Source organism: Myotis daubentonii, chromosome 15 (genome assembly GCF_963259705.1).
Source record: "Myotis daubentonii chromosome 15, mMyoDau2.1, whole genome shotgun sequence".
Taxonomy (NCBI): Eukaryota; Metazoa; Chordata; class Mammalia; order Chiroptera; family Vespertilionidae; genus Myotis; species Myotis daubentonii.
Window position 1 is genome coordinate 29,571,421 of NC_081854.1, and position 13,906 is coordinate 29,585,326.

Sequence of the window (13,906 nt, forward strand, 5' to 3'; positions counted from 1 at the left end):
GCCGGGAGACGTCAGAGCGACGCCGTCGCGGCCGTGACGCGAGGGCCGGTCCTGGCCGGCCGGCCGGGACAGCGGCGGCGGCGGGCCTGGCCCCGGGATGGCGATGTTCCGCAGCCTGGTGGCCTCGGCTCAGCAGCGACAGCCCCCGGGGGGGCCCGCGGGCGGCGACAGCGGCCTGGAGGCGCAGTACAGCTGCCCCATCTGCCTGGAGGTCTACCACCGGCCTGTGGCCATCGGCAGCTGTGGCCACACGTGAGTGCGTCGGCCTCCGGGCGGCCGCGGGACCGCGCTCCGCCGCGGGGAGGGGTCTGCGCCCGGCCGGAGGGTCGGAGGCCGCCGGCCGCGGGGAACGGCGGGGAGCCGGGCGCGGGGAGGACGCAGGGGCGTGGGAGCGGGGCTCCCGACGCCGCGCCTCCCTGCCCTCGGCGCGTTCATCCGCTTTTGGCCCCGGCCCCGCCAGCCCTGGCACTCCTCCCACCACCCCGGCGGCACGCGGGGCAACCTGCATCCCGTCCCGGGTCCCGGGGTCCGCTGACGGCCACTGGGCCTCCCCCGGTGCTCAGAGGGCAGCCGCGCGACCTCTGCGCCCGGCGCTTGGATTCGGCCCCGCGGAGACCGGAGTGGGCGGTTGTAAATAAATGCCTGTGGCTTTTGCTATCAACTCTTTCTCGGCCCGGCTGTCTGCTGTCTAGTTTGCCAAGGAGAGAAGTTCCCTTAAAGTTAGGAGCGGGGCTTGTTTGGAGTCTGGTGCTGCTTCCTTTCTTTCTGATGGAGAACTTGGGTCACATCGATCACCGATCAGCCAGGCAGGCCGGCCCGCAGGGGAGCAGTCGCGAAGCACCTTGCCAGGGTTTCCAGCTGCCTGCACCAGGGCTTGCAGAGGCCTCCTGCGGGGTCCGGGGAACAGAAACCTGAGGATGCGGGCTCCTCCCAGCCGAGCGCTTCACTCAAGTCATCTTGGAGCTGCCAGCCTGGTTGGGAGGGAGCTGAGATCAGAGCGTCCACTCTGAATCTCCCAAGTGACCGAATAATGCAGCTCTTGAGTGAAGTCAGCCAGGTGGGGAGCGGGCCCAGAGAAGCGGCTTGGTGGCTGGCAGAGCTGCCGAGGAGGTGGAGCTTTCACTCCAAGGGGTTGGGCTGAGGCGCACCCAGGCTGGTAGGAGGCCCTAGTTGCAAACAGAGGTAGCTGACTTGGGAGGCTCTTGATACAAAGTGGTCGCTGCAACTGCTGGGTGAGTGTGTGACTGCTCCTCACCCAGGGAGGTGGCCGGGATAGTGTCAGGATCCAGAAAGCCTTCCCTTCCTTTCCCCCGCCCCATGCCAGGCAGCACAGAGAGCCCTGCAGACTTTTTCATGCTGCTGGTGACATTTTGACAGGGGTAGCTTCTGAACAGCACTTGTCTCTTGTAAGCACATACTAGTGGCTGTTTGAAGGTGTGTTCTGCGTCTTTCAGTCCATCACTGAGAGAACTGTGAGGCTTCTCATTTTAGAAACCCTTCCCTAGGTTTCAGAGGTGTCCTCATGGCACTGACACTCACCCAGCCCTGGGCCACAGTGTTTCCAGCCTTTTGGTCTGCACAAAACTGTATTTTTTTCTTTTTTTATCCAAGTACATCGTTTCCTAAAATGTGGTTTCCAGAATACAGAACTACACAGGATTGTTGTGAAACATCTCTTATAAAGCCCCTCCCCGCTGCTTTTCTTAGCATAATCTCACCCCTCTCCTATTTCTAGGGCTGGTCCTACAAGGGCCTCTTCTACAGCTGTGCCTTTAAAAGACCTACTCCCTGGCTCTCCCTGCTGGCTTGTGTTCCTAGCTAGTCTGTCTCTACTTCTTACTTTCCTGAAGTTTCTGGCCCGGTGTTTTGAAGGCATGTATACAGACGAGCAAAGAAGATTTAAAGGCTCCGCCTTTCCTTTTAAAAACCTTGCTGGTGGTTTGGTTATTTCCCTCTACAGCTACCTGACTAAGTAGTTTCCTTTCTCAAAATAGGTTTTCTGGTGGTGAGAGCGGCCCTGTATGGGACAGGTACCCCTGCTCCAGCACCCAGACAGAAGGAGGGGTTATAGGCTTTCGAGCAGGAGCCCCTCAGGGGAGCTTGTGGGAGAGCTCCCAGGAACTCCCCAGGGGCCCCAGAGGAAGCTGGTTTTCTGTCACACTCAAGGGACATCCTGGGCAGTGAGCCACATCCGGAAACAGAAACTGCGTGGCTGTTTCTAACCCTCTGATGGACCCTCCCCTGAGGGCCTGTGTTTGGGGCAGGGTTTAGCCCAGGCTACCTCTGGCCTTTATACCTCTTCTTCATCCCCTCTAGTTAGTGCTGTCACATCTGTCCCTGCATCTGAGTATCCCCACATACAGTTTGTTACTGAACAGAGGTCATAGAAAAGTTTTAAAGTTCATTTTTTTAAATAATTTTATTGATTTTTTTACAGAGAGGAAGGGAGAGGGATAGAGAATTAGAAACATCGATGGGAGAGAAACATCGATCAGCTGCCTCCTGCACACCCCTTACTGGAGATGTGCCTGCAACCAAGGTACATGCCCTTGACCGGAATCGAACCTGGGACCCTTCAGTCCCCAGGCCGACGCTCTATCTAGTGAGCCAAACCAGCTAGGGCTTAAAGTTCGTTTTTAAGGGGAACTGTAGGGAATGATAATAGATGTTTTCTGAGTATTCCCTGCATGCCACAGCCCTGTGAGGCAAGTACTGCCACTATTCCTTCTGTACAAGGAAAGCGAGGTAGGCTGAATAAAGGTCCCATTCTCACAGCAAAGACAGGGTTTGAGCTCAGGCAGCCAGGCCCACCCTGCCTCTTAGCCGCTTTCCTCCCACCACCTTCAGTGCCCCTCTCCACCTTCCGCTTTTGCAGCAGTGACTGCAGACCCTAAGACCACTGAGCCTTTACAGCCCTCTGCCAGCGGCACCCAGGCCAATGAGCTGGCTTGTCTGGGTGGGGGTCCCAGAGGTCTCCAGGAGTTTCAGTCACTCCCTACTTGGCTGCCCGAGAACACAGGCCTCAGACAAGGCCCATGGGCTCAAAGGCGGCTCAGGGTCTGTGGGGGTGAGCCCAGTGAGGTGGATCAGCACATGAGCCACTGAGTGCCCACCCAGAAAAGGCTTTGGAAGTCAGCCTCCCTACTCAGGACAGTTCTCGGTGCCTGGGGCTCGGCCTGCCTGCCTTCCTGGGTCTCTGAAACATTGGCCTGTCCTGGTGTACCTGCATTTGCAGAAGGCCAGGCTGGGAGTGAGGCACCTGAGTGGTGCTGCTGTAGCCTGGAGTCCCTGCACTGGGCGTCAGGCTGTTGCAGCTGTGCCTGCGGGTTTGACATGAGAACGGGCCCCTTCAGCTAAGAAGCTGCCCAGCACCAGTCTCTTGGGCAGACACAGGCAGGAACCTCCTGCAGGAGAAGTGAGCACTGGTAGTCTGCTCTAGCCCTCAGCACACCACGTTGATGATGCTGGAAACTAGGCCATGAGCTGAGCTACTGTGTGGACACCTAGTTCTGCCTCTAGCTCCTCGGGGACTGTGAAAAGGAGACAGGCAGTGCTGCAGGGCTGGGCGAGTCCAGGGTCAGGCAGGGGTCCAGGTGTGCCTTCTCACGACTCCCAAAGTTCCCCTGCCTCCTACTGGAGGACAGTGGGGTACCCTTCACCTTGACCTCTGTGTCTCATCGGAGACCTGCTCCTCCGGAGGCCTGCACTGGACCCTGCATTCTGCCAGTGTTGAGGGTTACGGCTCACCCCCATATGTGTCCTTTGTCTTATGTCCTTTCCTTCTGCATGTGTTTTTTACAGCTTTATTGAGAGACAATTCCCTTAGTAAAGTGTACAGTTCAGTGGCCCATAGTATATGCACAGCATTGAGTAACCATTACCACACTCAATATTAATACATTCTTATCATCCCCAAAAGAAACTTCATCCCCATTGGAAGTCAACCTCTACACCCACAACTCCTAACCTGCTTTCTGTCTCTGTGGATTTGCCTGTTCTGGACAGTTCACATAAATGAAATCATACCATGTAGTCCTTTGTGATTGGCTTCTTTCACTGAGCATGATATTGTTTATTGTTTATTTCTTGATTTCAGAGAAGGGAGAGGGATAGAGAGAGATAGAAACATCAATGATGAGAGAGAATTATTGGTCAACTGCCTCCTGCATGCCCTTTATTGGGGATTGAGCCCAACCCAGGCATGTGCCCTTGACCCTGGGACCCTTCAGTCCGCAGGCTGATGCTCTATCCACTGAGCCAAACTGGCTAGGGCTGGGCATGATATTTTCAAGGTTCCTCCAGTGGTCACACCTGTCAGTACACACTCCCTCTTATGCTGAGTCGTAGTGCATCGCAGAGATAGACTGAGATCCCATGTCCGACACCCATCGATGGCCACGTGGTGGTTTCTACTTGGCTGTTGTCACTAGTGCTGGGTGAGCACTCGTTGGTTTTTTTCAGCTTCCCCATTGTGACCCTCGAGGCAGCACTTCCCTTCAGAGGCTGGGTGAAGTGAGAGACTGCCTGATAAATACCCCAAGACTGGTGAGGAACAGCCCTGGCATCCTCACTGGAGCATCAGGGCTGGGTGCATAACATCTCCTTTGCATGCCTGCTGTGATGCATGGTGAGTCCTCACTGGGTGCAGGACATGACCAGTGGGCCCACCTCCTTATTCTGCAGGACAGTGGTCACCAGGAACGCTGCACTCTAGGTGTCAGGCCTACCTGAGCCTTATCTCATGTGCGGATGTTAATGTGAGAGGTGACCAGTCAGGTGGTGGCAGTACTAGAGGCCAGCCTGTAGGAGGCGGGCCTCGGGTTGGGCAGAGGAGGGACTGTGGATCTCCCTTGGCTGCCTTTTTCTGAGAAGGAAGTGAGAGTATGATGGCAAAGGGAACTCTGACCCCTTAGCTTAGCTGAGTCCTCTGTATACTCAGAAACATTTTCGCATCCCTTTGTCCCGTACAGCTCCTGTCCCCACCATGGCCCAGCCTGTTCGACTTACACCGGTGGGAGTAGAGGGGTGCCCGCCCTGGTTTCCTGTAGTCTGCAGAGCTACCACCTTTCTCGTGCGTCTGGGCTCAGTCCCTGTGATGGGACTGAGCACATGCTCTTCTGGGCTGTGGAGGCTCCATTTCAGTGTCGGTTCTAGATCCTATGTTGCAGCTAAGTGGTCCCCACAGCACTTCCTACGAAGCTGGACTGACGTGGTCCTGTGATCAAGCGCCTTCTCCCTCTCACCCCTCTGACCAGCTTTTTCTCTAAAGAGCAGCACCCTCCTCTGCAGTGTTGGGGGTGGTTGTAAATTCCAGTTGAGGGGTGCATGGGTAGGAGGGCTCTCTGCACATGCAGCCTACACAGGACGGGGCATCTCCAGGGACAGTGCCAAGAGCTCAGGGCTGCAAGGAGCCTCAGGTGCCCACGTGTATGCCCAGGGCCAGGAGTATCACTGCTGGACTGTCAGGAGCCTGAGCACAGTTCCTCCTGTCACTGCTCCTCCATTCAGGCCTATCAGGAGAGCCCTTCCTGCCCAGAAGGTGGCACTGTCCCGAGGCTGGTGATGCTCATCTGCCAGCTTTGGCCCTTCCCCATCAATGAGTCCTGTGATTTCCTCTCCCACTGTTAGTGATTTCACTCCCCAGAGCTTAGTGAGTGGAGGGTCTCCAAGGTCCCCCGTACTGTCCGCATGTTTTCTGAGCCCCCTGAGGTATCACCATGTGGCAGTGAGATGGGCAGGCTGAGCTCAGGCCTCCTACTATAGCCAGAGCTCTTGCTGGGACCAGGGCCATGGGCCAGCACGGGTCCTAGAGAGCCACAGCTGCAGCTCTACCCAGTTCCAGGATACAGCAGAGGGTCCCAAGAGCCCATGGCGGGAAGGGATCTGGGGTCATCTTTGAATCAAATGGTACCCATCCAGCCAGTGGGACTCAGGCTCGGAAATACTGTCTCCAGAAATGCACAGTTGACAGCAATGGTGAGTTGCCCTACGTGTGCTGGAGCAATCTGGCCTGTGACCTCAGGCCCATGTCCTCTACCCCTGCAGGTTCTGCGGGGAGTGCCTCCAGCCATGCCTACAGGTACCATCCCCCCTGTGCCCGCTGTGCCGCCTGCCCTTCGACCCCAAGAAGGTGGACAAGGCCACCCACGTGGAGAAGCAGCTCTCGTCCTACAAGGCACCCTGCCGGGGCTGTAGCAAGAAGGTACCCACCCCCGGGTGCCCTCGGGGCCAGGAGGGTGCTTGGGGCCTGGTTTCGCCCTCCAGCAGAGGCGCTGGCCTCTTCCCTTTCCTGTTGAGGACCCTGTAGCTCTGCTCGGCCCCCCTCACGGCACCGAGCACTTCAGGTGGCTCTGCCTCTGGGCCCGCATTGCATCCCCCAACTCCTCTCCGGCCTGGGCCCTGGGTTGCTTGTGTGCCTTGTGGCTGATGCAGGGACATGGGCGGAGCTGAAACCCACCCGACACAGCCTTGACACTCCGGTGATCCGCTGCTCACCGGGGCGTTGATGTGAGGGAGAGGAGGGCAGCTTGGGGCCACGGGCTGAATGGAGCACATTGCTCTGTGGCCTCTGTCACCTACATCGCCTGCCTTAGGCATCCTGCCCTAGAGCCCACCCTACCACCTTCCTCACACCCACCACTCCCCCAGGGCTGGGAGGCCCTGCCTCCTGGTGGATGGAACTGGAACTGATTTTGATTTTACATTTTCAGACTTAGCCATCTCTCTGGTGAACAAGTTCTACCAACTTAGCACAATGGAAAGCTGCCACTGGTTGCTTTGCCTTAAAGGTCAAAGGTCTGAACTTTGGGGCTGACCTGAGAACTTCCTTCAAGCTCACATAGTCCCTTCCCCGCTTCTCCCCTTGATCCTCATATAGTTTCACATGTGAAGTGGCTCTGCCCTTCACTCCATGCCCCCAACCCTGGGCAGAGCTGGTATCAGAAGGCTGTTCGTTACCCAGACACCTGGCTCAGACCTTGGTCCTGGGGATAGTGCCCTGTGCTCATGGAGGCAGTTGTCCTGCCCGCACCCTCTCTTGCTGTTTCCTCCGTTCTGTGAGCTAGTCCTCTGTGAAATGTTTACCCTCCAGCCTCTTGACGTTGGCCACATGGCAGGAAGGTGGTGTCCACTCCCAGGGAGGTTGACCAAGGTTCCTCAGCACTGCCCTACCCCGGCCCTGCTCTGAGCTGGGACCCCTCCTCCCCAACACCCTGCCAGAGTTTGTGACTCAGGCAGCCAAGGAGAAGGTCAAGCTGGATTTGGTTTGGGTTGGCTTGGTACCTTTTGGTAAGGAGTTTTGTCAGCTGTTCGGCTGTCTAAAAGAATTTGGCTCATTGGTTCCTGTTACGAGGGGCGTTTTTCCTGAATGAAGGTACTTCCCATTCCCCCAGGGGCTCTGCGCTTCTGCAGCTCCCCAGGGACCCCAGCTTGGGGTGCTCCCATCCAGGGGCTGAGGGCCGTGTCAGCCTCCTGCCAAGCTGCAGCTAAAGCAGTGTGCACCTGCCGCTGGGCATAGCTCAGAGGCATGTCCTGGGGTCTCGAGTCTGTCTCCTTCCCTTGCCTTCTTTTCTCCAGCAGGGACACTGCGCCCCTAAGAGAGGCCCCAGAATCTGTTTGTTACACCGCTGGGCTGTGAACACCAGGAGCAGGACCAGCTTGCTTGCTGGTGGTTCTCTGGTCCAACGGAGCCAGAGGCTTTGCTGCCCTCTCCCCACCTCCCGACCCCTGCCCTGCCTCTCTTCCTAGGTGACACTGGCCAAGATGAGGGTGCACGTTTCCTCATGCATGAAGGTCCAGGAGCAGATGGCCAACTGTCCCAAGTTTGTCCCTGTGGTGCCCACATCCCAGCCCATTCCCAGGTAGGCCACCCCACCAGGGGCACTCGAGTCCCTGTGGGTTGTGGGAGCAGCTCCTGGTCTGCACCACTAGGTGGAGGCAGTGCTGCTCCACCCAGAGGAAGTGGAAGGGGCTCTGCATCACCTCCCAACAGGGGTGTGCTGTCCTCAGAAAAGCAGGGTCTGGACAGATGATTCCTCTCGGGGCAGGTGGCCTGTCCTCGCCCCACTTGCCCAGCCATGTTGGGAAGAAGAGGGACAGGAGTGTATGAGGCAGCAAGAGGTTACAGAGCAGTTGCAGTGGGGTGTGCTGGGGAGCAGGACAGAGGGCCCCACGGTGGCCAGGGTCCTCAGTACTTAGGCTGAGCCTCCTTCCTGCCTGCTCCCAGGGGAGGGGAGGGCACACCTGTGCTGGGGCAGGTGGGGCTGGGCTGCAAGAAGGTCGGTAGTGCCCAGTCGGGCCACCACTTACCCCTCCCCTCCCCACCCCAGTGCCGTCCCTAACAGGTCAACCTTCACCTGCCCTTACTGTGGCGCCCGCAACCTGGACCAGCAGGAGCTGGTGAAGCACTGTGTGGACAACCACCGCAGCGATCCCAACCGTGTGGTGAGCGCCCGCTGCCAGCTGCCCGGGTGCCTGAGCCCCACTGTCCACCCACAGTGCCCTCCTGGGACCCCAGGGCGGGGGCTCGCTTCTCACTCCTGCTCAGCTTCACCCCAGTGTCCTCTGTTCCAGGTGTGCCCCATCTGCTCAGCAATGCCCTGGGGTGACCCTAGCTACAAGAGCGCCAACTTCTTGCAGCACCTGCTCCACCGGCACAAGTTTTCCTACGACACTTTTGTGGTGCGTGTCCTCCCCCTCCCCAACCCTTAACCAGCCTCAGGTCCATAATTCAAGGGGAGCTGAACACACAAAGGCCTCCCCAGATTTTTTTAAAATATGTTTTTATTGATTTCAGAGAGGAAGGGAGAGGAGAGAGAGAGATAGAAACATCAATGATGAGAGAGAATCATTGATCGGCTGCCTTCTGGAGCCCACAACCCGGGCATGTGCCCTTGACCAGAATCAAACCTGGGACTCTTCAGTCCATACGCCAATGCTGTATCCACTGAGCCAAACCCGCTAGGGCCCTCCCCAAATTTTTGTGGAAGCACCTACAGGTCTGGTGCTGATGGCAGGCAGGTCCAAGTGGCCACTAGAGGTCCTTGGACTCTGGATCAGCACAGAATAGTTTGAGAGGGCCCCTTGGTTCTTCAGAGCTCTCTTCACACTGGGCGGGCGGGGGCTTCTCTGGGAGAGGTGATCACAGGTACAGTGGCTGTTGCAGGGGGACCATCTCCCCAGCCCTTCCAGGACAGAGAACCGTGGAGGGTGATGGCTGGCCTGGCCTCAGGTGCTTATTGGAGAAAAGCCAAAGGGACTTCACCACCTTGAAAATCTCATCTGCTCTGGTCGGAACCCTGCCTGCCCCAGGCCGGCACCTCCTCAGGCTCTTCCTCCTGCTCAGCCCCTCCCCACCCGGCCCTGTTGTCCTGTCCCTGCCAGCCTGCAGCCTCCAGGTTCCTGGCTGTATGGGATAATTACTCATGCTCCTGTCTGCCCCCAGGGTCCCTGTGGTTGGAGGCTGGAGCTCTCTGGCTTCTCTGCTCCTCTCACAACCCTCGTTTTCACATCTGAGGCAAAAGGACAGCTCTTTCTCCAAGTGTCTGCCCCTCCCACAGGCCCGCTGGGCAAGGGGTCTGTTGGACAAGGTGTCCGCTGGACAGCTGCAGGGGCCCTCAATGTGGAGAACTTGGGAGATGCCAGACAGCGATCCCACATGTGGTAGCATGGTAGCACTTTAACCTCCAACAGAGCTTTCTCCACATGGCAGCTGTGACCCCATGACTGCAGGGGCCTCATTCTCGGCCTGAGTCGTGCTGCAGGGAGGTGGGGAGAGTGGAGGTGGTACTGCTGGTCTGTTGTGGTGACTCCTGAGAAGTCGCTAGCACAGCTGGGCCCTCGAGTCCCCAGCCCATCTCCACTTCCTGTCTTCCAGGACTACAGTATCGATGAGGAAGCCGCCTTCCAGGCTGCCCTGGCCCTGTCTCTCTCCGAGAACTGAAGGCGCAGCCCCGCCACCAGGACCGAACCTCCTGCCTCGGGGGACAGGGCCATGCTTGCTCTCTGTGGCCCAGTGCCTGCACTTGAATGCGCCTTGCGGGCCAGGTGGGCCTCCATCATTTCAGGAGAGGCGGTCCTCGGATTGCCAGGCCGGGAGAGACCACTGTCCCCTCTCCATCAGAGGATGGTTGCCTGTGCTCCTGGTCAAGCGTGGCTGGTTTCTTCGGTGCTTCAGGCCAAGCAGGCAGCCCTCTCAGGGCCGGCCTGTTGGGACTGAGAGCAGTCAGCTATCTGCCTCTCTCAAAGCCATGGTGTCCTCCCCATGCGGAGGGGGAGCCCCAGCGACACCCGGCCGGCCGCCGGCGTCTGGCAGCACTTCCCCTGTGCACCTGGTACTGGCTTTGTGATACCTAGAAATTCTGGCATTTTTCTATATTATCCAGTGTGATAACCTTTTCACATTTTATAGAGCAAAGTCAAAGCAGTTTCTCTTCATATTGCAATATCTGTGTTTGACTAGGAACAATAGTATTTTTATGGAGCATTTACAAAATTATATTTTTTAAAAAAAAAGTCAAAAACAAACTGTGTGGGATCAAGCTGGGGAGGGAAGGAGAGAGGGAGCAAATGCTGGGGCCAGAATGAACCATGGAGTTTCACTTGTGCACACGGGGTGGGGTGGCCACGCCCCAGGCCAGCTCAGTGTTTTCGAGGGTTCCTGTGGTTGTTTTGTCATTTCCCTTTGATAGTGACTTGGAAGAAATCTCAATTCCTTGGCCACTTGCAGTGGCTGCTGGGCTGTTCTGGGGCCTCCTCCTGCCCAGGGTCCTGGCCTCAGCCCCGCTGACCACATCCTGCCTTAGGCAGGGCCACCCCCAGTGGTGGTAGAGCCTGGGGGGGGGGGGGCAGGGCTGTGCAATGGTGGACTGGGCCAGAAAATGCTTGTCAGTACTCTTGTTTGGTTCATGGCATAAATTATTACTATCCTTTAAGAAAAAATAAAATGTTTGAAAGCGTCGGTAGCAGCAGGATGGGTTCATTCTGCAAATAGTGAAAGCCCAGGGCTGGTGTGGAGTCACCACAGCCTTCCTTTGCGAGTGGTTTCTGTCCCCAGGAAGCTCCAAATCAGAGTGACGCTGGCTTTAGGGTCACCCGTGAGGACATGGCCAGGGGGAGCACTGTGGTCAACCGTCCTGCCTGCCAATGCTCTCAGGCCCTGCTGCCTCGGCCGCCAGCGGTCACTGGGAAGACCAGGGCCTCCCACTCCTCCCACGAACACCATGCTTCCTTAGTGCGCTGGAGGCTTCGCAACTGGGACCCTCGTCCCCCGGCCTGTTTCTGCCTCTGTCAGAGCAAATTCTTGAATTGCATCTGGTCCCTCGTGACAAACCCAGGCAGAGGTTTGCTGGGTGTTGGTGGCTTTCACCCCCTTGGTCCTAAGACAGGGTTTGCTGAGGCCAGTGGACTGGCCGGGTATCTCCCCAGGCTCCCTAGTCAGAGCTGGTCTGAATGGGACCTGTTCTGGGCCCAGAGGTGGGGTAGTCGTCAGGATGTCCTTGGGGTGAAGCCCCACAGTCCTGCAGTCCCCACGCGGCAGCCACACTGCTACTGGCCTTTGGCACTCTGCAACCCACCCCCTAGCCTGCCTGGTGCCCCCCGAGTGTGACCTTAGCTCCCAAGCCTCACTCAGCCACTGAAGGGCCGTGAGGAGCCATTTAGACATTGGTACCCCACCTTCCTCCACTGAAACATCCACCTAGGGGGGTGCTCCATGGCCACCATCGGTGACACAGCGCTGCTGTTCTCCAAGTCACCGTGGGCCTTTCAAAGCCGCAAGAATCACCTGCCGGCCAGTATCCTGGTGGCTGGTCACCTGAGCCCTGTGCCTGCCTCACTCCATTGTCATCAGACAGCTTACCTGACGGGGCTGTGTTCTGGACCATGCCTCTACTGAGGCGGGGGTCCCCTGGGCTGAGGCAGAGCAGCGCAAGCGGAAGTTTCCACAAGTGGTCACTAGAGGGGAGTGACTCTTGGTCTGAAGTTACCCGTTTAGAAGGAGTCGACCTTGGACACCTTTAAGGAGCCACTGGCCCCACTCCCCTCTGACCAACTTTTGACCCCACTGGCCAAGGATGCCACATGCCAGCCTTCCAAAAGGAGGCCCTTGATGCAGTGCCCAGAGGAGCTGTCTGGATCCAACCTCAGCTTCCCCAGGGCCGACAGGAAAGGAAGGTGTCGAAGCAGCTGAGGTCCCTCCTGCAGGAGGCCAGAGACCCCAGTGAAGCCCTCTTGCCCAACCCTGCCGACTGGCCCACCAGGCGCACAGACCCAGGCCACATTCCCCAGCCCCGGGCCTGGGTCTGTGTGCCTGGTGGGCCAGTTGGAGGTGGCCTCAGGGGCTCCTGAGATCTGGCCACCATCTCAGCAGGTTCTGATCTCACCATGCGCTTGCCTGCTGTCCGCCCGTCGGGGAGATGGCTGGGTGATGGGGCCATACAGCCTCCGGGGCACACAGAACACATGGGGCACACAGGGCCCATGGGGTCCATGAGACACGGGGACACATGGGCCACACCACTGCTCCAAAACAGGATCGTCTGCCCAGGGAGGGGCATTAATGTGAACCCCATGTGGTTGTGGACACATGTGACCTGGATCAGCAGACTCGCAGAGGGGAGTGGGGGACACCTCAGGTCGAAGCTGTTGGACCAGCAGCCTCCTCTTACTTTGGCTAAAATCTGAGGTGGAGCCAAATGTCTAAAACCCATGCAGTGGGGCCTCCCAATGAGAATGGGGGGCTCAGACCACAGCTGGGATGAAAGCCACACACCCAGGCCAGCCCCTCAGGGCCTTCCTCAGGTCTCACCACAAATCCACAGGCAGCCAGAGCCAGAGCCCCCACACAGCCGCATCCCAGGTTTCCCGCCGCCCAGCGTGTGGCCTCAGATTCAGGCTCCCATTGCTTTGTCTCCTCCACCCTGACAATCCCGGCAGCTCTTCTCTTCAGCACAAAGCGAAACAGTCCTTACGTTCAGGGCCCTGGAGTGTCCCCGGTGGGAGGTGTCAGCCCCTGCCTTTCATGTCAGGCACACCCTCCTGCCTAGAAAGAGCCTCTGGGTTCCCTGCTAGGATGGGGACAGGCAACCAGCCGCCAAAGGCAGGACACCCAGAGCACGGAGCCCGTGGCCCAGGCTGGGCTCCCATCGCTAGCCCGGGGCTCCTGAGATCTGGCCACCAGCTCTGGGCACTGACGGGCAGCAGGGCGGACATACAGGGTATGGCTGGGCACAGCCACACAGGCCCACTGCGGAGCAGCTCCTGGTGGGCTTGGCTCAGCCTGGGTTGTGGGATTCCAGGCCAGTCTTTTCATGAAATACAAGTGTATACAGGGGCCTGGTACCAAGGAACTAACAAGCGGGGCTACCTGCTTCATCTCATCATCAGGGGCCCAGCACACCTGCCACCAGAGCTGTACCCTCCCCAGTCCCTTGGGGGCCATCTTGATTTAGGTTCACACACCCCAGGGGTGACAGGCGGAAGTCACTGTTCCCGTTTCCTGAGTGAAGAGATTCTTGACAAGTCCTGAGAACCTCTGCCCCACCCAGGGTCTGGTGCAGGGAGGGCTCTGTATCAGGACACAGCTGCAGTCAGCCCGCTCACGGGGCAGGGCCTTACACTCCAGGGCTGAGGGGTCCCAGGTGCCCTTGCACAATCAGCCTCAGGACCGCATCTCTGGCAGCACTCTGTCCGTCAGAAGCAAGGAGGGAGGCTGACCTCCCAGCCAGAGCCTGAGTCTCAGCCAAGGAGAAGGACAGGCGACCGGGTGGGAACAAGGTGGGCTGAAACAGGCATTTCCTCTGAGTGCAGCCCTCACAGCCTCAGGTTCGGCCAGCTGCTGGGCCCTGCCTGGTGTGGGCTCCTCTCCAACTGAGGAGCGGAAGAGGCAGGAGCTGGCAGGCTGTTTCGT

The 13,906-nt window shown here is 58.2% G+C and overlaps 1 protein-coding gene across 2 annotated transcripts; it reads left to right on the top strand.

The window, feature by feature from the left end:
• The first annotated feature begins 97 nt into the window (after positions 1-97).
• RNF166 (ring finger protein 166) lies at positions 98-10,957 on the top strand. 2 transcript variants are annotated; one of them, XM_059667071.1, is made up of 6 exons: positions 98-252; positions 6,046-6,202; positions 7,747-7,859; positions 8,328-8,442; positions 8,572-8,679; positions 9,875-10,957. In XM_059667071.1, the coding sequence occupies exons 1-6, from the start codon at positions 98-100 to the stop codon at positions 9,938-9,940; spliced, it is 714 nt and encodes a 237-aa protein (XP_059523054.1). In that variant the 3' UTR covers positions 9,941-10,957. The 2 variants fall into 2 exon arrangements, with proteins under 2 accessions (XP_059523054.1, XP_059523055.1); XM_059667072.1 differs by lacking the exon at positions 8,572-8,679.
• The last annotated feature ends 2,949 nt before the right edge of the window (positions 10,958-13,906 follow it).